The 27,958-nt window shown below is 35.3% G+C and overlaps 1 protein-coding gene across 1 annotated transcript; it reads right to left on the reverse strand.

The window, feature by feature from the left end:
• Positions 1 to 248: 248 nt before the first annotated feature.
• Positions 249 to 27,958, reverse strand: LOC140148821 (TWiK family of potassium channels protein 7-like). Its single transcript, XM_072170897.1, has 2 exons — positions 26,634 to 27,958; positions 249 to 4,648 (listed from the first exon to the last, which is right to left on the reverse strand). The coding sequence occupies exons 1-2, from the start codon at positions 27,019 to 27,021 to the stop codon at positions 3,897 to 3,899; spliced, it is 1,140 nt and encodes a 379-aa protein (XP_072026998.1). The 5' UTR covers positions 27,022 to 27,958; the 3' UTR covers positions 249 to 3,896.

The following is a 27,958-nucleotide window of genomic DNA, read 5'->3' on the forward strand; positions in this document are numbered from 1 at the left end:
AGAGCCACATGGGAGAAATAATTTTTCCTCAATATTTGAGCACACACACCGCTAGCTCAGGCACCGCCCCGACTCGCCTTATGAGAGAGCCGTTGTAGATTAATCTATAGTGAGTCCTTGTTGCGTCTCACAATTTGCTGCTGCAACATGCAACCAATGCAACTAAAGTTGCATGCAATGCAATTCACACTGTCTGCACTTGATTGACCAAAAGCATTAGAATCACAATACTCACACCGGAGAAGTAGTCATTTTTTATACTTTATTAAACATTAAAATCATTGCCTGCATAAAAATAAAAACAATTTCTCCTGTACCCGTTAACAAATCAATTTAGAAAGTAAGTAGCTTTCTTTTTGGTGTGATCTTATTTGTTATCAATTGATCAAATGCATCACCTTTTAGCTCATATTTTGGATAGTTGAGCGGGAGAGATGGGTAAACCTCTAAACCTAACAAGGTCATATCCTAAAATCCTGTCCATCAAAATTAACCAACATTACACACACCCCTACTTCAAGTTGACACAAGCGCAAAATACACTGACATGGAACAACTTCCTGGATCACATGTCACAGCCCATTTTAATCAAATTTTGATGCGGGTATGTTGGGGGAGGAGGGGGTGTGCGTAAAGCAATTGCAATAGCAATGTGGACTTTCCTGTTTCAGAATTGCCTCACTAAAGTAATACTCGTACCCAACGAACATAAACATATCCCAAAATAGGCGAACACGGACATATACGCCCAAGTGCGCCCAACACTCTCTCACGAATACCTTCATTTGTTTCGACTTATTCATGTACCTTAAACTCTATGTTGCCGAAATGTCCAGGCTGTGACATAAGATACAACAAGCGGTTCCATGCCAGTGCATTTTTCAATTGTGACAGTAATGAAACCGTTTGTCATTAGAGAGTTGAAGTAATTTTATTCATTTTGATGGACCGATTTTCAAGATATGACCATGTGAAAAGTTACAAGATACAAGCCCAGTTTAAAATGGTTTGGTTGTCGGCTAGTCGTTTAGTGCAATCGGTGGACAACAACAATCGATAATAACATTGGTTATTGCAACTGGTAAACAACAACGGTCATTAGTTTAGAAGAATATCCAATTTGACACATCAGATGTGTTGATAAGGGAAGATCTTTTCCCACATCTCCTCACACCAGTGCGTACAATTAACAATGTTTAGCATTTATTACTGTAATACCAAAAAAATATAATATTTGGTGTCATTGGCAGTACTGTCGGTGTCATTGGCAGTACTGTCGGTGTCGATCGACTTTGGAAGACTATTTTTATATAGACGAGACTCCTTTGTTATCTTTCATATGGTGAGCGAGGTCCTCCCCACCCAGTCCTCAGTTACATAAGAAATTGTTAGAAATATAGATTTGCATCTGGTATGTCAATGTACTTCGGTTATATTTATAAATGCGCTTTTATAAATATGCACGTGACCCATGGGCACGACATACCAAGACCAACAAGCGTAACCAAATCCTCATGCATTGACCACTATACAGAACGGGATAGGAAATCTGTGGATAAATATCATCAAATTTAAGTATTAATTGAATTGCAAAATTATTACACACGTTGCAATTCCGAATTTGTAATGTTATCGCATATCGAAAACAACATTTTGAAAGTATTTGACGACGGAAACGTTTACAATATTATCACAAAGTTGAACAAAATAGACAATTTTGCTGCACAGCAGTCTCATGTTGTTCCGCCTTTGCATTCAAATGTATAGGAAGACCACTCGCTAAGTAGAAGGTCACTTCGAGACTTACTGTCTATAAGCTGTTATGGCAACGCGAAGGTAGTCACGTGCGTATTTATAAAAGCGCATTTATTAATATAACCGAAGTACACTGTATGTGAAACTGACCTCAGTGAATCGTATATTTAATTTCATAATAGTCCATAAAAGCATTGATGCATTTAATATTCCGCAGGCATTTGGATAATCATTAAAAAACAATCACCTATCGCGCGATTCTTGAAAACTATTACTTACCACCCATTACTGTGTGAAGTCTTTGAAGGCAGTGGAACCGCAATATCTATCAGCAAACGCAGAACTTTAAGTCCACGACATTTTTAAAAACAGAAATAAATGTAGGTTAAAGCGTCGCATTTTAAAAGTCAAGTCAAGTGATCATATACATTAGCGTTAATCCGGCTTGAAATGTGGGGGACACCCGGCCAAAATTGTTAATAAGAGGCTGAAAAGAACAAAATGGCACACGTCCCCCATGTCCCCCCGGGATTGACGCCCATGCATGTTCATTATGTAGAATTGCATCTCATTATAATTTATACGTAAACTGTGGCAGAAAAAATGAGAATACTGCTTTGTTTATAAAACAAAAGAAACAAAACAAAAGAGTATAAAAGATACCTGCATGCAATTGTGTTTTTTATGTAACACTCACAAATGATATTGGTTGTAGAAATTATGTAATAAACGTGGCAGTGATTGAAGTAATGACTTGTATTTTCTTATATAAATATGAAGTAAAGCAGAATGAACAAACATGGTAAAAATGATGCCGTAGCACTAGTACATTTTGAAAGTTTCACGGCAGTCAAGTCGAACTACAACTCTAAATTGATACAAAGATTTTTAAAACGATACAGTTTAAAAATTGTTATCAATATTTATGTAATTACGGTATTATAAATGTATAAAATGCACACATACATAAATGTAGTACGAGCATGTTAAAGGGCAGATTACACTTCTCTTAGTTACCAAACAGTACCAATTCTTCTACGAACCTATCTCAGTTTTTCCTTATGTCCGGAGGTTTTATTATATTATTATTATATATCCGCTGTTCAACAGATGCCCTTAATCTGGCCATTCAACGTATATTCCGGTCATCTGATTGGTTAAAAGTGCAGTCATTTAATTAGCTCTGACCTCAAAAATTAACTATGCCCGGTCATGGAAACTATTGACCGGTGTGCATCTACGCATGTGTGATTGCAACATCCACGTGCATCCATTCGGTATATAAAACAAATATTGACTGCTTTTATATTCAGGACTCGGTCATAGCATGGTTTTGAGATCACATTAGGGACCGTTAACAAACACTTGTAAGGGGGGGGGCTGATTGCAAAAAGGGGGGCCCTGAAAATTGTTGATCCTCCTAAGGGGCGGTCCTGAAAAAAATGACCTCGAAAAATTTAGTTTATATGCTTTTCTATGGGGTTGACCCATAACTTTCATGTCAAAAATTGGGGGGGGGGGGGCTGAAATTTTCGAGGTCTGTAAAGGGGGGCCCGAAAAATGTTCGCGATAAAAATGTTTTTGCATCAGGCCCCCCTTACAAGTGTTTGTGAACGGTCCCTTAGGCATACAATTTTAACCATGCCCCTCACAGCGGTCAATATTTGTAAACTATTATACAGTATCAAATGTATCTCCCTATCCGACCTTCCTTCACGTTACGGCGGTAAATATTGTCCAAAATAATGGTTTGATTTGATCAGGACGCATGTAGATTATGGACTCACTGCTTGCTGAGGTCATACGTGTTTTTAACGGTTGGGTATCAGAGAAGAGCTGGAAATCTGAAATAATGTATAAGACACGTCTTACTTTGCTGATCTGTTAGTCTAAAAACAATTGTTTATAGAACAAATTCATAACCATGATCACATTTATCGTTTACACTATATGTTTAAAAAAATCGACCTCTTTATAGAGCCACTGCTAAGATCACAAGTAGACAAAGACTCGATATAAATGTGGCTTCTACATATTTCTTTGTTTCACTGAAACATGTGGATATCTCGTTGATTTGTGTACATTTATCTTCAGAAATGTAAAACTGTATTTCATAAACGTTGATGTTTAATATTTGCCTGTTATGTCGGTTGACTTTTGATAATAGCCACTCCTATTTTTTGGCTGGCCCATGCAACTTTCCTCATAATGGCATCTTGTGCTAAAGCAATACACATGGACATAATGGCCATACCTAATAGAATGAAAAATGTTATTGTCAAAAGGCTTTTCTGATCGTCCGGTACAAGATCACCAAAACCAATTGTTGTTAGAGTTATAAAAGAAAAGTAAAAAGCTTCAAAATAGTTCCAATCCTCCCAGATAATTATCAATGCAGCAACTAAACAAATATATAGGAAAGCAAATATTAGAACTCCTAAAACAGGAATCTGGACATCATCTTCATTTTCTTCCACTTCAGCTTCTTCTTCTTCTATGGACTTCTGACGTTCTAGTTCAGCTTCTCTATCTCTCAATTTAACTACATGCGAATCTTTATCATCCGGATGTATATAATCCGTATCCCATATATCCGAGACAGTTTTCTGTCGGCGGTCTTCGCTACTTGTTTGTCTTTCAGGCGCTCTATCATCATTTTCACGGAGCACCATCGCTAATGAAGATCGTCTTTTGGCTCGCTTAGGTTTGATTTTTTCCTCACCTTTCGCCATCATGACACTTAAATGCATGGCACGGTAACCTAGTGTTGCACCACGGGCGAATAAGGTGCCGAGACTGGCAAGAACTAAGAGGAGCAGGGCAATTCCAAATACGGCATAAACCATACAGAAAGCTCGTCCACCAACAGTTTTAGGCGCGATATTACCATAACCTGTAAAGGAGACGAAAATATAAAGCAAATCTTAGTAATGTAATCGTTTTAACACAAGTGTTACAAACAATTTTTAATATTTTTGCCTTGGTTGCTACCTGCTCTCGGCGAATCACGTAAGGAACACCATGGGTTATGTGAGGAACGGGGTTTATAATAATATGGGTTATGTAGAAACGGGGTTTATAAATATGCCATTGAAAAGGATAAGAACTCTTTAGATAAATATCATTAATTTAAAGGGGCATTTCGTGATCCACAGCCTCATCCCCCCCACTTTTCCCAAAAAAAGTTGAGATTTTTACACCACTGGATACCTCTGGCTACATAATGTTTATGTACCAAATATTTCTTGCAGATTAATTCGTTTAGCAAAAATATCGTTAAATTTTAATTTCGTTCTGGTGCACCAGAACGAAATTACAACACATTGTCTGTGAAGCAGTGTAATGCACATACTCATACATCACTCGCAAACGCAAAATCGGAATCAGCTGAAATTTTGGAAATAAGCTTTTTTCGTGGATATCTACTGAAAAATGTCATAAAAAGAGGATGCTAGGATCACGAAATCCTCCTTTAAGTAGTAATTGAATAGCAAAATTATTACACATGGTGGGGGTCTGAATTTGTAACATGTTATTAAAAATAACATTTTGAAAGTATTTGCCGACGAAAAAATATTTATTGACGGAAACGTTTACAACATAATCATGACAAGTCTAACAAAATTGACAATTTTACTGCACATTGTCGTATCGTGCATTCAAATGTACAGGAAGATCACCCGCTATGTAGAAGGTCACTTCGAGGCTTACTGTCTACAAACTGTTATGCTGTTATTATGGTCACGTGTGTATTTATAAATACGTATTTATAAATATAGTCGAAGCTACCTGATATAGGTTATGTAGGAAAGGGGTTTATAAAATGGGTTATGTAGGAACGGGGCATAATAAATTTATGCTGAAGAGTAAGCATCCAAATTGTAAATCTTCCTCCTGAAAGCATTCATTGACAGTACATTATATAAGTCAACGCATTGGCTGAATGGCATACATTTGAAATTTGAAATGTTATCATATCATATACTGATTGCAATCTATATAAACAGCTGTTTAAACATCAACATCTTTTGCAACACATCGTTACCAACGTACTTAGTTAACTCTCTTTTGTTTATTCCAAATTCTAATTTTTTTTGTAAGGCGTCTAGTTTGAGAGTACGAAAGCACAATCAGCTTATTATAGTACCGACATGTGATCGGAATAAAATTCATATGTAGACGCTGTATAAGTGATTAAACAGGAATGTTATATCTTCATATGCATATAAGATCGACATGTGCGTGTATGTATTTTGATGCACCAAAAATTCTAACTCTTATATGTCGTAGATTTTATTTTGATTCGTAACTTCAAACTTAATGTTTGTTTTCATACAAGCACTACATTCCTTTCCGGGATTCCTTTGGATATTTCTTATCAGATGATACATATATTAAGTTGATAATAAAACTTATATTTCGGATCAGATTTGTTGGTAGGGCATATCCCATGTCATGACAATTATTTCTTTCCGATCACTCTATCACTTTCCCCTTCTGTTTCCCTCCCCTCTCGTCTTCATATTCCCTCCATCTCCCCTCCATCTATCCTTGCTTCCTCAAACTTTTGGGAAAGGTAAAAATTTTCATATGATGTACGGCTTTTCCTCCCAGCTACATACACTTTAAGTATATACATCATAAGATTTATAAAGTTTACCTCCAGGACTGTTTTAACAGTCCTGGAGGTAAACTTTATAAATCTTATGTCATAAATATAAAAAATATATCAATTTTTAATAGCTAGTTTGATACAAAATAATTATGTATTATATCGCGTATTTCAAACACTCGAAATTATTTGAATTCATCAGGACATTCAGAATTCAGAATGCAGTTTGGTGTGTCTTATGTACTCTCAGGCCCACAAAATACTGTGCAAAAGTGGGTAACCGAACCATTATGTATAGAATTTTTTTTTCAAGAAATGCCAAGACAAAAGGGGTCAGCATAAACTGCACGGGCTATATATTAATTGTGGTGTGGCACGAACTGTGTTTGTAATGTAGTAAATTTGTCTAAAATGACGGATTTAAATTTAAGGAGGCTTAATTTGAGATTTGTGGGGAGGGGGCAACATTTTGGAATTTATGTAAAGTTGTATCAAATTAATTAGGGTTTGAGGTGATAGTTCCTAAACTTCATCAGCAATTGGGGTTTCTCAGAGTTAAAATCAGTTGTTATGGACGCACCATTAGATTCTCAGGGGCCATGGGAGTTTGGGTAGGGCGGATTTTTTTCACCGCCTTCGGCGACTAATTTATTTTTTTACATTTTACATTTATACAGAGTTGGGTGGGGCATTTTTTACTCATCAATGAGGCAATTTTTTTCGTCTGACTAGTGGGCAAAGTTTTTTTTTATCTGACTTGTGGGCGAAGTTATTTTTTTTTCCAAAAAACTCCCATGCTCCCCCCTGGAAATCAAATGGTGCACCCCTTATGTATCCGTTTTGAAAATGAGAGGAGTTTAATTTGGCTGTTAAAAGTGGCGCGTACTCAGAAACTTTAAATGGCCACCTGGGCTTAAATGTTATAAACGGTGTTCATTTGTCAATGAACGAACTCACGCTGTTTTCCTGTGTACAGTAAGTTTATGATATAACATTCCACACCAGTGGCCATTCAAACTACATGTCACTTTTAAGAGCTAGATTTTAAAACTCCTCCCATTTTCGAACTGGTATTGAAGCTTTGGATAATCTCCAGAAAATGTTTTTAAGATGCAGTTATCCAACTGCTTACTCAGGATAAATATTTTGTTCCTATTTGAGCTCCCTGAGCTCCATTGGGACTTCAAAACACGTTTTATATAAGAAGAAAACATCGCAGGGATGATGTTAGTGAAATTTACAAGATTTCGACTAGACCACGTTTAAGGGTAATTCGTAATTACGTCCTTAATCTATGCAACTGATGCATCTTGACGTGGATATAAGATGATCAGTTTGTTAATAACCTACAAAATACAAAAACTGTGCATAAGCCTTATTTAATTTGAAATTATGAACCAATTAATACAACTAGAACCAACAAGTGCTCACCCGATCGAAGTCAACAACCTATGGAAAAGGGTCAATATGAAGGCTATTCTGAACATGTATTGGTTTTGTTGTGCAAATTACTAGTATCCATACCCATTAAAACTGTACTATCTGCAAGCATTAGATTTTATATAAATTATTTGAACAAAAATAAAGCTATTTAATCATTTTCAGAAATAAATCTGTAATGGTTTCCACATAGATGAGGACAATCTTTTTTTATCAAACTTAGCCTTTCTTTTCAGACAGTTTCCGAAATACAAAACAAAATCTGTATTTACATTAACGAACATATCTTACCAACCAAAAATTACATCTTAATCAAGTATCCTTTATTTTGTAGCCAAGATATAAGAATACAATTATGGATAATTTCAATTTCCTAGTACGTAAGATAACATAAATGTGGCGATTAAGGTAGAGCTTTTCGAATGATCCTCGTATCATATATCAAGTAATAATACATACATTTAAATTTATTCAAACAATTATCTCTATTCTCAACCACGTATTGGCTTAGTTGCTATACTTAGATATCATGATATTGTGCTTTAAATGCCAATTGTAAGCGTGCGTGAATAATTATAATTTTATTGCCAAAGCAAAAATGAGCTATAGCATCGGTATCGGTGTAGGGCGAGAAACGAGACACACAAAATATCGTTTCCTTTTTGTAGGTATACGCTACCGATGAAGACCCTGTCACTGTATGATTACAGCGGGCAACTGATTGCGTTGCAGGGCAAAACCAAATGTTAACTAAACGCTGAACATCGTAATGCGAAAATTAAAGTTTAAATAAGAACTGATTACTTTAGTTGAATGTTAACAAATTAGCTTACAATGAAATGTAATAAATGTAATAAATATAAATCAAGAAGACACCCTATTACAGATAGAGTTTTTGCTATTTCTGCAAATCTAAAGATTTAATCGTCACCGACAAAAAAACATATGTTGACGTGTATATTAATGCGTTTATTTCAATACTCATGAACGAGAACACTTCAAAATATTTTCTTCAATATTGTTTTTAATGTTTTTGATACGAAGCATTTTGATTGCTGAAACCAGAGACTGCAATTGGCTTGACATCGTAAACAATACTGGATTGTTGGGCACACTGTCCAAGTTAGAGTTAACCCTCGCTCGTCCTATTGAGCCATGTTTTGTAACACGGACTATGGAGGGCGTGTTTCAAATCCCTCCTAATTGTCCATTATTAACGTCACATATTGTTATAATTTGGTATCAGTTCACTGGGGTGAACAAAATATCACTAAAATGAGCGCGAAGGATGAATCTATGATTAGCTTAAGTCATTTGGGCGTAAACACGCGCTTTCTTTTTATGCCGGATGAAAAACTTTACGGGGATTGGTACAGTCCCCTTCCTTACTATAATACTGTTTACGGGGGATGCGATAATGCATTTTTGATTGCAAAGAAAAATAATGTGTCAAATAAAGTTTTGATAGAAAATATGTGCTTTCCAAAACTTTACATTTGTAATGTAATGCAGTGAATTTGTCTAAAATAGTGGTTTTTAATTTATGGAAGTTTATTTCGAGCTTGGGGTAGGGGGGCAACATTTTGCAATTGATGTAAAATTGCTTTTATCAAATTATTTGGGCTCGTCAGCAATTGGGGTACGGGTTTGTCAGAGTTGAAATGCAATTGTAATGTATGATTTGAAAAAAGGAGGAGCTTAAAAATATGGCTCTTAAAAGTGGTGCGTACTTGGAATGGTCACCTGGCCTTAAATGTTACAAAATTACAGTATAAAGACGACTGCGTGGATTTCTGGTTGTTTAATGAACTCACGCTGTTTGTTTGCGTACAGTAAGTTTATGTAACATTTGACACCAGTGGCCATTCAAACTTTCTTAGTACAGGTACATGTCACTTTTAAGAGCTATATTTTAAAGCTCCTCCCATTTTCAAATTATTGCTATTTGTGTATCACCTGTTACCCCAATAAATTTGACAATATTGACAATTGTACAAATTCATACAACGCCCCCCCCCCACACACACACACACACAAAGCTCAAATTTATCTAGTCTGCTTAAAACCGCCATACATAATGTAAATGCATGGAAAACATATTTTCTATTAATTCTATTTTCTTATTAATAATTATGGGCTTTATGCAGAACCCTTGGCACACATATTTCCATACTTAATGTCATTAAGCCTGCATAACACAAATATCACAATTACCGACTGTGCTGTAGATATTATAACTTATAATATATAATATATCAAATAATAATACATACATTTACTAATATTCAAACAATCATCTCTAATCTCACCCACGTACTGGCTATGTTGCTATAATTAGATATTGTGCTGAAAATGCCGATAATAAACGTAAATAAAACCGTTACCAAAAATATTGCCAAATCAAAAATAAGCATGCATCGGTATCGGTATACATTAGGGCGAGAAACGAGACACATACAATATCGTTTCCATTTTGCATGTTTTGCAGGTATGCTAAAGATAAAGACCCTGTCACTGTACGATTACAGCGGGCCACTGATTGCGTTGCAGGGCAAAACCAAATGTTACTGCTGAACATCGTAATGCAAATATTAACGTTTAAATAAGAACTATAGTTGAATGTTAACAAATTACGAAATAGTGAAAGGAATAATAATAATAAAAGGAAAGCCACTTTACTACCACAAAAATGTAACAAACGAATCCTTCATTCCCAAGAGGATGCCCTATTACAGATAGAGTTTTTGATATTTCAGCAAATCTAAAGATTTAATCGTCAACGACAAAAAACATATGTTCACGTGTATATCAATGCTGTTAAGATCTCATCCCAATTGATAAGCGTATCTATTTGAATACACATGAAAGAGAACACTTCAAAATATTTTTTAATGTTTTTGATACGAAGCATTTTGATTGCTGAAACCAGAGATTGCAATTGGCTTGACATCGAAAACAATGCTGGATCATATGAACAACCTAAATTGTTGGGCAAACTGTCCAAGTTAGCGTTAACCCTCGTCCTATTAAGTCATGATTTGTAACACGGACTGCGAACAATTCCTCCTAATTTTCTATACGTTACATATTGTTATAATTGGAATCAATTTGCTGGGGTGAACAAAATATCACTAAAATGAGCGCGAAGGATGAATCTATGATTAGCTTAAGTCATTTGGGCGTAAACACGCGCTTTCTTTTATGCCGGATGAAAAACTAACGAGGGTTATCAATATTATTTACGGGGGCTGATGTAATCATGCATCTTTGATTCCACTGAAAGTTACTTTGCCTTTATATGAGCAATATTGGGCGGCAAAACAAAAAGAAAATCTACCGAATTAGGTGGTGTTTTAAATTTCAGTTTTAACACATAAAAATCTTATTATCTTGTCAAAAAAGGGTCATGCTCTTCGACTTGCCGTGTTTTGTTACATCGGGGAAAATGAAAAATCCTTATTACAAGTATCACATGTCGGTAAAACGCGCGCAGTATGGTAAAACTCATTTATTGGTATTAGATATGACAAGCCGCAAAAAGGGCACCCAAAGGCCTGAAGGGTAAGTAGAAAACGTGATGTTCAGGGCGCGGTTAACAATTTGTCAGCACGAATAACAAATTTGTTAACATACGAGTAGCCTATAATATGCGGACAAGCTTGAATTGCGTATGTTTGTTTGCTAACGGATGTACCGTATTTTAGCTGTGAAAAAAGATAGAAAAACAGTATTTTCTTTTTTAATAGTCTGCTGTCAACTTGACCTTTGGTTAACACAATTTTCATTGAGGTAAACTTGACAGGCGGACGCGATATTGATAACATCAACTGCGGCCATGTTAGCAGATTTAAATCAATTATAGTTGCAGGATGGTTCTTGAATATCCTACTTTGTAAGTGATCTAGATTGTTAACATAGAAGAGTCAAGTTACTTTAAATCAAATATTATTTTAACAGTAAGGTCAACCGTGAAATTTAACTGCATGTGTCAAAAACAGAATATACAGCTTGGTACTATATTTGTGAACTTTCCTGCTCGTAGTAAATTGCAGGGACACAAAAAAGGGAAATGGGGCAAGAGTCTTTGCGCAACTCATGAAGGAACATGTGAATATTTTGGAACACAATAATTAACTTGGGAGTGGAATTTGATCTGCTTACTGTTCTCGTACATGACAAAGACCATTTAGGGGCTGTGTATTTTATATAAAACGCTCTAACAAGTCTTAGGAATACAGTACGGAAATGGTTATTTATATATATATATATCTAATATTTGTAAGGTTCGCAAATTAGGATCCCAAAAAATGTAATGCGCAAGGTGGGAAATGGTTGGCAAGGGAGTGGGAGATTTTGGCAGGGCGAGACGGGGCAAGCATTTTTGGCACGGCATTCGAAAATTTTACCCCTCTCCCCGGGCTCATGATTATTGCACAACCCCCTAAAGTTTAATATACCCCACATATGTAAAACAGAGGTGGCCAGCGATTCTTTAAACGTCAGGGGTAACTATGGGATATATTGGCAAAAGATTTCGAATTTCATGATTCCGTGCGTATACATACATTGTAATTATTAGCTTTTCCCTGATCCTTAGCCTGAACCGTGTGAAACTACTATTATAGAATGCGCTTTCGTATGAGGCAACATATCAAATGATTTTGTAATGGACTTACATATCAACCTAGCAAAATGTTATATCCATCTGCGCTATGATCAATTACTTCATATTTCATCTAGGGCTTCTAGGCTTAAGTGTCACACACTCGCAGACAACTATTTTGACGAACCTGTTTTTGTAATGCTTTATACTCATACGATCTATTTAGGAGATAGTTATGTCAAGAATTTTTAGGTCGCAGCTAGGAAAACAACTTTTGAAGAGGCTTCTTTATTTAGCAAAATTATGCTGCTGTCCATCAAGTTACATCTATACTATAAATTAGCAGTTTAAAATATGAACATATTAATATGTAGCTAAGACGTCTTTCAGTGGAATTTGCTTGCGTTACATTTAGAGCATATCATTGATGAAAGAATTTCAAATATCTAAAAGATCAGCATTTAGCGAATTTAAATTCTTACGCATTCCAATTATTTGTACAGTTGTCACGATTGATAATGCTTGAACGCAGTGCCTGCAATAATTAGATAAGTGCTGCATCATAAATATGATAAAAAAAGAAAACTTGTGTCAATAACATGTAGAGCGAATACCTATCCATATAAATCTTTTGTCACGCTGTCCTATTGATTGAAGTAAATTAATTTCTGCTTTTATGTATTGAACTCACAGCAGTTTATGAGCACAATTTCTTCCCTTCCTTCTAGGGTTTTCGATAATCGTGATCATCATTCTCATACTAATCATAATATCATCAAAATTTACATTTCAGGCGAACATTTTCTTGTGGTAAAATGTTATCACGATGCAAATCTTATAGAATTTTATAAATGGTAACAGATGATTTCCAGCTAAAAGTGATTAATAAATTGTCTAGTTACTATGCCTCATCATTTCATAGAATAGTAGAATTCTTATGCATTTCAAAGTATGTTATATTTATTATTGTTATCTTGTTACTTCGTCATTCACCAATTTACGATGACATCAGTTACCTTGTGACCTTTTGTCTTCATGAGATAGGTTCTTGGTAATTTTAACTGATGTGACATTTTGACGGATGACGTGAGATGACTTGAATAGAGAGTGATACACTGACTGACCAGACGGGCATCCCCAACCTCATCACAGTATTATTGTGAACTCATGGCTTGTGGTTTGGAGGCCAAATGACATCAAGCTGATAATTACATATTGACAGTTTAGTTCATATGGGAACAATATGAATTTTTAATGAGAATGAGGAACGTGATTACACGATTGGATGATCTACACAATCTAGTTCAAGACGTAAATAGGCTATATATATTTTTTTAATACGATATACAAGAAAAGTCAAGAAAATATTTACTGTATGAAATGTATAATAAGCACGTTGCTTAGAAAAGGACAATAAAGAAAAACATACTATCGCTTTGCAGCCTATAACTTTTTATCTGTTTGTTTTTTGTTAACGGAAAGATATTTAATTTAATTTGAAAGTACGTAATATTTATTATGGTGATCTTGTTACTTCGTCACTCATCAATTTACGATGACATCAGGTAATCTGTGACCTTTTGTCTTCATGAGGTAGGTTCTTGGTAACCTAACTGATATGGCATTTTGACGGATGACGTGAGATGACTTGAATAGAGAGTGATACACTGACTGACCAGACGGGCATCCCCAACCTCATCACAGTATTAATATTTGAAACATATCTACTATTCATGACTTGTGGTTTGGAGGGCAAATGACATTGGCACGCTGAAAATTTCATTGAAAGTTTAGTTCATATGGGAACATTATGATTTCTTGATAAGAATGAGGTGCGTGGTTACACGATTGAATGAACGACAGTGTACGGCGTACATATTCCAGAAAATATTTTTTAACATTCTACATTTCCAAAAAATTACACACTTTTTAAAATCCTGTGTAAATGATTTTCAACGCAATGAAAGCGTTAGAAAGCGTCTAGGGAATCTACAACCAGATAAAGATACTGGTCCTGATGAAATCCCTGTAAGAGTCCTGAAGGAGTGTAGCGCAGAACTCAGCCACTCAACCTGCTGGTTGAGCTTTGTTTCTTCAAGGGTGTTTTCCCAAGCCAATGGAAGACTGCTTCTGTCATCCCTATTCACAAGAGAGATTCGAAGTCTAATCCATCTATTTACAGCCCCATCTCTCTGCTATGCTTCATCAGCAAGGTCATGGAGGCTGTTATACAGAACCAACTTCAGAAGGATCTCCTTGGAAACCAACTGATATCAGATAGACAGTTTGGATTTATCCACCAGAGCACAGCTGACATCCTCACCATTCTGACATTAAAGTTGGTCCAACTCCCTGGACAGAGGCAACGAAGTGTGCCTGAATGCCCTGGGCATCAAATGATCATTTGACAAGGTCAAGGGCACAATGGCACAATGGCCTTTGCTCGAAACTCATGGCAAAAGGAGCATCCGGCAAGCTGCTCACCTGGATTAGGAGCTTGTCTTATCTGGCCATTCATTAAGTACCTCCTCCATCAATGCATCAGGTCCCCAGCAGTCAATAATGGGCCCACTTTTGTTCTATGTCTTCATTGATGACATGGGTGATGAGTGTGAAAACTAACTCTAGCTCTAGGCAGATGAATCCACCCTGAAGATGTTACTTCGAGAAATTTGCACCAAAAATGTGAGTGGACGCGGCGAATCAGCCGTAAACTCGGCAAATTGTATTCTGAGTTAAAGTGTAAAATGTATGTGAAGGTCGTATTCATAGGTGTATCAAACGCTGTTTAAATCAATCAATAATACTACTGCTGAAGAGGATAATAAGCTTCTACCTATTTCTATAGAATAGTTCTTGTCTTTGTTTGCTTTGGCTAAATCCTGTTCAAGTGGTAGATAACAAAGCATTGTATTTTGTCTAAGTATGTATAATCAACAATGAACAATGAGAGGATATTTCTGAACCTCGTTGACTTGGGGATGATTTGAAATGACCGTCAATTATGACTGTTGGATATTTATTACCAGAAATGTAGAAAAAGAGACACATGTAGAACCGATAAAAATACATTTTTGTCGAAGGAACAGAGTTCAACAAATCATAACCCCGCTTTTGAATATCGTTTGAAGTCAAATGATATACAATTTTAAAGCTTATGGTATATATTTTCTAAACACGAAATAAAACAAAATTGACCGGGGCCGACTTTACGGCTGATTCGCCGCGTCCAGTCACAAATGGTCAAAAAATGCTGAATTTTCAAAAAAAATCATAAAAAAGCCCGATTTTCGCCCAAATTTCAAATATTTTTGGGTAAGTTGGTCAAAATTAAAAAAATAAAAAAACGTCTCCTAGATATTTTTATCTAGTTTTTAAAAATTAATAAAAAAAAAAAAAAATTGGCCCAAGAATTTTTTTGTTACGTTGCACGAAAATGAAGTGGGCCAAAAACCGTTATTTTTGGGATTTTGGGCCAAAAATGGCATTTTGGCCCAAATTTGACCTCACAGATGAACTTATCAAGTCTTTGCCATTCTAAATATGTATACTTTTATATACTTTACACAAACAATTTAGCAGTTATGAGGCCCGAAAGTTTCCATAATTCCAGGGTTCAGACCAACCTTAAGGGATCTAAAATGAGCGTTTATTGCGTTTCGACAGTATTTTTTGTGGGACATGAGAGCACCTCAGACCTATCGAATTGCATTCTGAATACGAAGCATGTCTTTCTGATATCAAATAATTTTCATTTTTGAAAATCACAATATAATACAAATTTTATGACAAATTATAAAAATTTGATATTTTTCAAATTCAATTTTTAATGATTTGCCATAAAATGTGTATTAAATTGCGAATTTCAAAAAATCAAAATTATTTGATATCAGAATGACATTCATCGTATTCAGAATGCAATTCGATATGTCTGATGTGCTCTAATGTCCCACAATAAATACTGTCCAAACGTTTATACCCCAGCCCTTAATGTTTCTAACAAAACATTTACATATTTTTCAATTCTAGACTTTTACAATACCAACAGCTATCACACTAATAGTTTTTGCTATTTTTAACTTAGATTAATTGCTCATCTTTTTCTGCCTTTTTGTGGTAATTTTATTCTATAAATTGTATATTTGTGTGCAAAATGAGGGCGCTATTTACATATATTTAAATTCAATTTAGCCCAATAATATGAGTTATTCCTTTCATTTCATGATAAAAAGTAGTTTGAAAATGTGCTACTCATTTTTATGATGTTTTAATGTCCATTCACAAGTGTCTACCCCTGGTAAAGATGCAAACAAGATTTAAGATAAATAGCACCATCAATGTTCAACTTTGCTTAAAAATTAATACAGGTCTACATGCCATCAAACAACCGTGCCGGGGCTAGTGAGGCCCTTGGTTTCTACAGTAAAATGATTTTCATTTCGCTCATGACTTTTTACCTGTTAGATAGGTTGAAATAGTCATTTATCTTTAGAAAATTCGGTGAAAATCGCATGTTCGTAGAATTTTTAGCCAAAAATCAATGTTGCTCATACTTTTGTACAAATCCCAAATTTGCATGGGCGCATATTATGACTCATATTATGACGTAATAGCGTCATTATGTGGGGTATGTTTGTACTTATTTTGGTACCTCTGGATAGGGAAGACCCATAGCTATACATTGGTATACCAAATATAATGGTGTATAACGTGTTACAAAATATGGCTCAGTAGTTCTAGGGTTAATCACTAAAGTATCAGAAACTTAAAAATCAAGATGAGAAGTAATATTGATTATGATAAAAAGCAGAGTGCCAAGTTAAATTTGCCATAGTGCGCCCAAACAGTATTCTTGCGTGCGCTCGGAGGTATAATTTAGTAACAATGTAGAAATGAAATGAATAGCATGAAATACAACTGTGTGTTTACAAACATTTGGGTTTTGTTTTTGTGATTTTCTCCACAATTGTTTATATTCAGATTCTTTGACTAAGTTCCTTTTCAAAAATGTTTACATTTACATATAGCTAAGATAATTAGGATTGCACTGTCCTCTTAATTGATATTTGTATAATATAAATAACAAGATCGACCAAGCATCGATGGTCGAGCTAAAGTATTTGGATCTATTACCTTATTAGCGCATAATACTGATAGCATAAAATGACCCATGCCATTGTAAGCCTAGAAAAGTAAGTAAATAAAATTAGTGTAGTGGGAATTGGTCATCCCTCAAAAGGGTAATTGAAATCCGTGTATAAATAATTAAGCTTACTGAGAGTAATGAAGTTGAACAACCAACTAAGGTGACACTGTTAGATATCAGTATCTAATGTTTAATACCATTCTTTAATATTAACTAATGGAAGGAATAAGTTTACTAAATTTGCCCTAATTATAAAAATGAAATTTATTTGAAGGCATCTCTTTAATACTAAAAATAAGTAAGCAATTATTTCTAAAGTGCTACTTTAACTCAGGTTCAATTTCATGATAATGCAATATGAGAGCTGTTTTGATATCTACACGATCACGGTGCAACATGGAACTAATGTAGCGATCCATTTTGATGTATTGGAACTTTCATTGAGCATTACAAATAAACATGAAAGTACGCTACAATAACATCCCACATGAATTATATCAAACCGCATTTATTAACATTTGCGAAACATCAAAAATACATGAAATACACAAGAATAAAAATATTAATTACACAACAGAGATATTAAACCTAGGACAACTTGCTTACCCTGTCCAGCAGGGGGCAAGGCAAGGTAACTTTAAAATTTAAGAAAGCAAAAGGTTAATAAATTCCCAAAACCAATGGTGAAAACTCATTCTTCAGCATCTACCCAAACACACCTATACCCACACTTACATACTCAACCCACGAATGCTTCATCTACTCCCTTGCACATACACCTCAACTAAACACTTACACACTCCTGCTCCTGACTACACTCATTCACAACACAAATCTACACACTTACATGCACACACTCCTATAACTGCATAACAAAGCAAATGCATAAAATCATGGTCGTATTGCACATCATAAATAAATACAAGTATACAACATTGGAAAAGTCACATTTGAATCAAGTCAGTTGGATGAAGCAACTAGTCTCTGGGAGCCATCAGGCACACATGATTATGGAGGGTTGTAAACCCGAGAGGTAAACTTGCCATGGGAATAGAAGGAGAGAGGTGGAGAAGACCAGACAGACAACTTGCGCCTACTGAACATTGACTGCGAGCAGGTGATGGCGGTTTTGCAAACATCTTGCATGATGACTCTCAGAGACTGCTTGGAGACATTGGCATTACACAGATACTTTAGACTAGCATGGAAGTCACTTTGGATTGTATGACCAAGAGATCCAACTTCAATGGTCACATATTGCACATTATCAAACTGTTCACCCAGTTCTTGGATAAGAGTCAGATAGTTTGGCTTGTTTGCTTTTCTGTCCTTGGCATTGCACATACTTTGCTTAGAGTTGTGGGGAACAGTTAGTTCTCCCAGAGTCACACGATTCTTATTGCGATTGATGACCACAATGTCCGGTCTTGCCGAGGTTAACGAAATGTCAGGAGGAACCGTGGAAGGAGGGTTACTAGTTGCTTGGAAGCCAGGGATGTCAGCATATATTGTGCTGCCATCTTGGACATTGTCTTTCAAGAATTGAACAATTGATGACAAGACACAGTCATGTCTCCAGGTGAATCTACCCTGTTGAAGTGCTTCCTGGCAGCCATTCAGAACATGAAAAGTTGTTGGATTGGGTTGACTACAGAGGCAGCAAACAGCTGAAGTTTGGATCTTCCACCTACGAAGGTTCACCTCTGTTGGTAATGTGTCTGATGATGCACGGAGCACAAAAGATAGTTGACCAGGTGGTAAAATGGTCATGATCTTCCTCCATAGCTTATTGTCACTCTCAAGTTCAACAGCTTCCAGGCACTTGGACTGTACTGACAGAGTTTGGAGCTTGTCATTCCATTTGGCAACAGAAGTGTCGGTGGTGGTCTTAGAGATGGCTTTCTTGCACGACTTCAAGGGCTTTTGAGTATCAATGTCCTTGATGATGTTCACACCAGGTAGTATAAACGCGGGGATCAGAGTTGCGTCAGTGTCTAGAGATGGCAAGATTTCTCGCAGAAGGGCATCCTTTGTATGCAAAAGATGGTTGAGTGCATTGGCTTTCAGATTTTCTGAAAAGTCAGGGAGGTAAGGTATGCCCAGAAGAGAAGGGTGGTGCAAAATGGCAACTGTCGCACTGCGTGGAAGATGGAGCCATGACTTCACATGTTTGTTTATCTTTGCTTGCGATTTCTCTAGGTTTGTCTTCGCGATATTGTGAACAGTCATAAAATACCGTATACTAGGGATCAAGTAGTACAAGACAATCCATGTTTTGTATTCACCGCGGATAGGCTTCCTATCAATGCTCTTCAAACTGGAGTCAATAGTCTCAAGAAGCTTGGATCCAGCTGATGCAGTCGAGATTGCCTGCCGATGATTGGTAATCCTCCCAAGAAAGGTAGTGGGTTTGTCTTTGACCGACTGGACTCTATCACCATTCATAGAGAATGATGCATTGTTATCATTGATGGCAAGATGATAGCTTTTGTCTGGTCTGGGAGTGAGGCCCATCGCGGAGGCTAAGGCATGGAATTTGCTCAGTAACTTCTGGTGAGCGCATTTGTCAGCCGTTATCAGAGTCAAGTCGTCAGCGAATGATTTGCAGACATGTGGAGAAGACTTTCCCGTTTTAGACTCTTGAAGTTTACAGCGAACTTTCGGGAGGGGTCTTTCAGGTGGATTTGATGAGCGGTAACGCCTATCAGAGCCCCACGCTAAACACCATTCAGTCTGTTGGAGATTGATGTTGGTGGATTGCTTCTCTCCTTTGAACGTAACATCCACAGAGCCGTTAACATTATATTGGTCTACCTGAACTAAGTACCAGCCCGTTCGCGGTTGTTGACATTTCAAATACAGATACGCTACGCACCACATGGCGGTAAGCCAACAGACGATGGAATTGGAACTGTCAGCCGATAACCGAACTCAGAATGCTGTTTGATAGCATCAAGCAATGGATTGAATGCAATCAGGAAGACAATAGGGGAAAGCGTATCGCCTTGGAAGACACCTCGCTTAATTGGCACTGGTTTTGTTTGCCACTGTGTAGACTTCACAGAAACTTCCCAACTATTTATATGGCGATGCGGTCAGGGTGTAATATTTCGTCTAGAAAAATGCCCTATCGGCACATTGATGGCATCTGATACTACACAAAGTTTGTTGTCGTGCTTCTTCGTTTTCTTTACTTTTCTTTGTTTTATTTATTTTGTTGTTTTCTGTTCTTCATTTTTTTTCTTTGTTTGTTTTTCAAAGATTGAAACATTTTAATGCTATTAGAGGATCGTACCCGAAGTGATTTTTCACGATGCACTAAACCGCTTAAGGAATCTTATAGCAACGTTTGCACAGTAGGCTATTTTGTTTGAGACCTGAAGACACACCAAATTGTATTCTGAATACGAGGAATTTCCTTCTGATTTCAAATTTTCTCAAGTTTCAAACCGATTGGATTCCCTCCATGAAGAAATATAAGTCAGTAAAGGGTTATTGGGCTAAAGAAAGATATACAACAGTTACTGTCCTATGATTTTCAACTTATAGCAATGACATTCACATGTATTAGGGTTTACGATTAACCCTTTAATATCTCTCCACAACTTTAAGGGACCCGTTACTATAGAGCTATAGACCTTGTACTTCCCACATTAATTTCGCGGCCATTAACAATTTCGCCGGGCTCCACCCCGATTTGTAGACAGCTAATTTAAATGTTAGCTATAATAGTGCGGTAACATAGTCATGAGACTGACACATCTGTATTCACGATCAAGCCCCTGGGGACATTAAACTGGGTCGACCAGTGACTGGGTATAAAACTATGCGTCTAGCTATTGGCCGCGTAATTTGCGCGCTTGGATGTGAACATCCAGCTGTTCAAGTCGCATCTTCCACGTCGCAGTTTGTAAACAGACAAATGCCAATATTATCCTTGCACAAAGTGGTATACCCTCTGGTTATGTTGCATCATAACGAAATAATCTTACTTCTATTCCATGATGATTAGATTAACGAACTTTGTCGGTGCCTAGTATAAATTCACAGGCAAATACGAGACAGGCCTAGGGCGCGGCATGTTCGTAAATGTCAACTACACATTTATTAGCAAGATGGTGTCTGCTCACTTGTAATATTTTACATAGGACGTGACTTCTAAATCGGTAGGGTTAATTTATGGTGTTAGTATGTATCAGGCAAATACACAAATTAAATAATCTTGCTTGGAAATTATCAGAAAGGTCAAAGGAGAAATTTTATCGTGTTCATTATGCTCACATTACTCTTGACATCTACAATAATTAGACATGGAATCCCTTGAAAAGTTCAAAGGTATTGAAAATAAGGATTTTCTTAGAATGTTTATGTTTACTTACATCCGGGCCTTACAAGAAATTCACTGATCAGTTATATCAGTTACATTAGTCTAAATATGTACGTATATGGTATTGAATGTTACGTTGTTTTTGTTGTTGTTGTACTGTCGGTATTGTAGTTGCTGTTATTTGTTTTAATTAAAAGGTTATTAATTTGGAATGATAATGATTTATGAACTCTCTTCGCTAATTAGCTTGATTTAGTATAACCCCATGACTTGCAAAACTAAAATGCAAAGTGTCTGATGTTTCATTACAAATTTGTCTCAACATATTATTTTTAGCTGCAGTAAATGTGTGTATTGGAAGATAAGGGTGTTATTATAATGTACATTGTTTTACACACTACATCATTATGTGACAGGATGTATCGATCAAAACGTCATTGTGCTGCATTAAGCTAATCATTTTAAGGAGCTTTATTCTGATGGATAATTTGACACGCCTTGGCTATTACACGAATTAATTCGCTCTATATTATATTTAACTATTAATAAAGTCCTGGTAGCATGAACAATTTAATATATGTATAAGGGACAAGTCGTTATGGCAACGTATACTTTCCGCGCGCCGGTTCTCCGTGTTTAAATGGAAACTAATAGAATCTAGTGCTTGAAAAAGTATACATACGTGATTCCTTTTAGGGAAACTACTGATATAAACCGAAAACAATGTAAAATGTTAATATTATAATGTGACATGATCTGGTCCATGGGGGCCAAAGGAGGCAAATTTGAAATTGAGATAGAGGCAAAAATATGGGGTCAAAAACTTTAAAATACATAAGAAATTGGGCATCACAAAACTTTGTAACTTTAGAACCAAGTGTGCTAGACCTTTGGTGTTTTCAGTATATGATTGCTTAATGTTTGTATAAGGTAATAATTATAGTAACTCAATTTTCAAAAATGACTCCTTTCGCCCCCATGGAGCAGATCGAGTCACATATAAACATAATCAATATAACGCATTGCTAACGTAGAACACATTAATTCAAACTGTTGATATTTCCAGCAAGTTTACGCTCTATCAGCTTGTAGTCTTCAGAATTTAATGTGAATGTTAATGTTAACGTTAATATCTCTTAATTTCTAACATGTGTATCACATTATACATCATACATCAATCATTGGCTGTAAGCTAAGGTGACTCCTTTTTGTTGTGGTTGGACACCTCGATAACTGCTCCTATATCTATGCACAACTTACGTACTCTAAAAGGACAATACAGGTTTTTTTAAAGGAAGGTGAGCATATGTATTTCGAAAATGGAATTCTTTAAAATTGATGTATGACATAAAATGTCGTCCCTTTTAAGCATTCATGCAAAAAGAACACGTAAATGTTTCTTGTAAATAGGACTAATAATGGAATTACTGACATTTATACAGCGTGATAATCATGATAATATAGATTACTGTGTTTTTATTAATGATATTCATGTAATAAATTGATATCAAATGAGAAATCCTATTTTTCTCATTAACATATTGAAATTAGGAGTTCCAAATCGGTGTAATTCCTAAGACATCATCAGAAAACTGTCAATTTAGCCTCAAAAGTGGTATAACACAGTTAAGGGAAGGGGTATGAACGTTTGGACAGTATTTATTTTGAGACATTAGAGCACATCAGACATATCGAATTGCATTCTGAATACGAAGAATGTCCTTCTGATATCAAATAATTTTGATTTTTTGAAATGAAATTCGCAATTTAATACACATTTTATGGCAAATCATTAAAATTGATATTTTGATATTTAACAGTACTCGAAGTAAACTTTATAAATCTGATGATTTATACTTAAAGTGTATGTAGGTTAGATGAAAAGCCGACGATCAATTGAAAATTTTGACCTTTCGTATTGAATATATGGATCTTTTTCCAAAAACACCAAAAAAAATTAGGTCTTTTTGGGAAAAAATCCATATCTTCAATATGAAAGGTCAAAATTTTCAATTGACCGTCGGCTTTTCCTCCCAGCTACATACACTTTAAGAATATATCATTAGATTTATATAATTTACTTCGAGGACTGTTATATATCAAAAATTTGAAAAATATCAAATTTTATAATTTGTCATAAAATTTGTATTAGGCCTATATTGTGATTTTCAAAAATGAAAATTATTTGATATCAGAAAGACATGCTTCGTATTCAGAATGCAATTCGATAGGTCTGAGGTGCTCTCATGTCCCACAAAAATACTGTTGAAACGCAATAAACGCTCATTCTAGATCCCTTAAAGCCATATTATAACATTTGCTGAGGAAGACGCCCTCACTGAATTTTTAAAATTCCTTTTTTACACGATTAAATTGTACTTTATTAAACCAATATACCCTGCAAAAATCATGACTCTAGGTGCTGTAGTTTTGTCAAAATCCGAGATTTTGAATAAAACGCCGGAACCGGCGCTTTATTATTACGATGGAATTATTAGTCGAACGCATACACGATGTTCGTGCGGGACGGTGATATACACAACAAAGGGTCGTACCACAACATGACCGAAGGAGTGGTACGTATTGGCGACATGTGCGCCCGCATGTGCGCTGGTAGTAAATTCCAATTTCTTTGCTTTGGCGTAGTTGTTCGGCTCAAAAATAAAAGGGGATATATCTGACAGTAAAAGCGAACATTTTATGGCAAAGAAATGCTAATCTATTTTGTTTGAAAATGTTATAATATGGCTTTAAGACTAATTCAATAGTTTTTTGATGATTTCTTCGTAAATATACCGATTTGGAATGCCTAATTTCAATATGTTAATGAGCAAAATATGAGCTTTCACTTGATATCAAAATTTGCATTTTGATGGGGTAAAGTGGGGGAATGAGACTGTCAATCTTTAAGTATTGTTTTGACAAGACCAACGTAATGCATTTCCTAATCCAGACACATATGGAAGTAACCTGGCTATAAGCCATATTGTTTAGTTAGGTGTCATCCTATCAACTCCGCGTTTACTTAGCTATGGGTGGCATATTCAATATTCCCACTAAAAGTATGCCTATACAATCAATATGGATGGATGGACGGGTGTTTTATTCTAAAAATAAATACTACTAATGAGCGTGATGGATATCTGTCATAATATTTGGCAAAACTATTTAAAAACGTTTTGGGTGGTAATGTTATAATTTTATTTGATCAATGACAAAATGTAATTTACTTGCAATGTTTGGTACAAAAGAGTACTTAAAGAAATAACAGGACAAGTATACATTATAATGATACCTAGCATTCGAATGCGAATCGCTTAAGTGCTTTTATATATGTTGCTTCTTGTATTTATATTAAAAACAACCCTCTAAACTCTTCTCTAAACATGCTAAAAATAGAGGGAAAGTTGATTTATTGATACTAAGAGATGAAATTCGTATATGTTGTGCAAATAATAATGCAATGCTTTAAAATCATATTCATGTGACAAGTATGGTAGACTATTATTGTGAATTTGCCCTGCTATTTTCTATTGCTCTTGCTTTTTATTTTGTCTCTTTGACATGCTTTTGTACCTTTTTGTGTTTTTATGTATCCTCTTTGTTTGCTTTTGGTATTACATGTATAGGCATCCCTTCAATTATTTTTTTGTGTCAATTTTGGGTTTTGCCTGGAGTTTCGCCGAATTTTATAAATTTATAAATTTATAAATAAATAAATTTATAAATTTATAAATTTATAAATAAATAAATAAATAAATAAATAAATAAATAAATAAGTAAATAAATAAATAAATAAATAAATTAATTAATTAATTAATTAATTAATTAATTAATTAATTAATTAATCAAACAATTAACAAATAAATAAATGAATAAATGAATAAATAAGTAAATAAATAAATAAACAAACAAGCAAATAAATTAATTGATTAATTAATTAATTAATTAATTAATTAATTAATTAATTAATTAATTAATAAATAAATAGATTAATTAATTAATAAATTAATTAATAAATTAATCAAACAATAAATAAATAAATAAATAAATAAATAAATAAATAAATAAATAAATAAATAAATAAATAAATAAATAAATAAATAAATAATATAGCCAGCATGAATTATATTGGGTAAAGGTCTACTTTTACCATAGCTGTCTCTTATTCTATTTTTATTTCACCAGTTTTTGTTGTTTAAGACGTCTTTAATCTTACACAAATTATCATGTTCATAGTTATCATCCTCATCGTTATTGACCTAATAAACGCGCAATACTCCAACTGAACTTTTTGGTACCTTTATTTAAACCTTTATAGCCCACTTTTATAGAGGTGTGCGAACATTCACTGATATTCATAACACATTTGCAAATTACAAATTCCTTATTAAGGTGGTACTACACTCCCTGATAAATTTTGTGACCAATTTTGCATTTTTCTCAATAAATAATTACACACTTGTAACAAAAGTTATGTATATTATAGGGGCAAAGAATCCAATTACTTCACTGACATTTCAGTGATTCAAGGCAATATGTTAAAAAATGAGGTACATTCTAGTGACACCTCTTTTCTTATCATAAATAACGTACCGCTTGTCTTGAGTCACTGAAATTTCAGTGTAGTAACTGGATTTCTTGTCCCTATACTATACATAATCTTTGTTACCAGTGTGTTATCAATTTTGAGAAAAATGCCAAAATAGTCACAAATTTATCAAGGGGTGTAGTACCACCTTAAACCTACCTATTGTTGATATAACAACACCAGAAAAGAATAAAGATCCGTAGAAATTCCACTCGGCTTTAAAGTCTTCCTCCATCTCCACATCAAGACGTTTCTCTAAGTTTTTTGTAACTCGAACCATATATCCATACCACATGTCTATATCATTATTAAAGTGTGTATTTGTGATGTTTTTCACCCTGGTGATATAATCAATTCTTAGTTGTTCCCGCGCTTTAAAGGCATCTTCATGGCGTTTTCTTTCGTGAGGTCCTTCTAGCGCTTTGAAGGCCGCACCACCTATAAGTGTGTAGATAATAACAAATAATATAAGTCCTCCGTGGGTTAGCGAAGCGTAGGCAACCGTCTTCCAGGTGATATCTTCGGCCTCCAGTTTACCCTTACCCATTGTCAATGTGTTGGAATTTCACTAGTGGATTGTAAAGAAGTAGTAGTGAATGTTAATTTTATTTCAGATTTTATGCTGGTTGCATTATGCAAATTCTTGGGAACGACTTTATTCCAGAAATCCCCTTACTACATGTACAAGGGTTACACCAGATCACCACATCATTGATGATATTCACTGTATGTAATTATTCTGCTGTGTTCAAGTGATTTCACTTAACCGAAACATCTATCCGATGAAGTCGTTTCTTGGAACTCATCGCTGCGAAGTAGTAGTCATTTTCTTGTGAACGAGTTCAATAGATTAGCATGATCTCGAAGGTGCTTTAGACAATCACAGACTATTTATGAGGATCACTAGCAGTAAACTCTTAGTGGAGTGCTAACATATGCCTTGAAGATCAACCACACACGAAAGGAACTGATAAAAGATATGTTATCTTCAATTTATATACCAGGCAGAGTTGTTAGAAGTTTATTAAACAAATGCAACGATCCCGGCAATGATGACATCTGCAAAGATAAGATCATTATACTAGAAGCTTCTCTTTATGGCAGTACCAAGTCTTTAGAAGGTAAACATCAGCATATGCATAGCTTAGAACTGACAGGTACATCTGTAAGCATTGTCATCTTCTGATTCACTTATTTATTATCTCAAAGTCGCCAATATACTTTATGTGTGTGCAATGCTTTATCCCGCCTATACCAGCGTAGTCATACAAACTTAATTCTGCCCTTTTCACGTGTCGCTCATGCTTGCCTGCATTGCTATGTCAAGAATCTTACCCGGCCGGTCAAGATGCCTAGACGAAGAAAAAAATCCTTACAAGTGACTGCAACCCATAGCCATATACCACATCTTGCCAGTGAGTTAACTAGTTAGTTAAACCAGGCGAGGATTTGGTGTCAAGATATGAAATGCGAGCTTCTAAGAG

The sequence above is a fragment of the Amphiura filiformis genome, chromosome 3 (assembly GCF_039555335.1).
Source record: "Amphiura filiformis chromosome 3, Afil_fr2py, whole genome shotgun sequence".
Lineage (NCBI taxonomy): Eukaryota > Metazoa > Echinodermata > Ophiuroidea > Amphilepidida > Amphiuridae > Amphiura > Amphiura filiformis.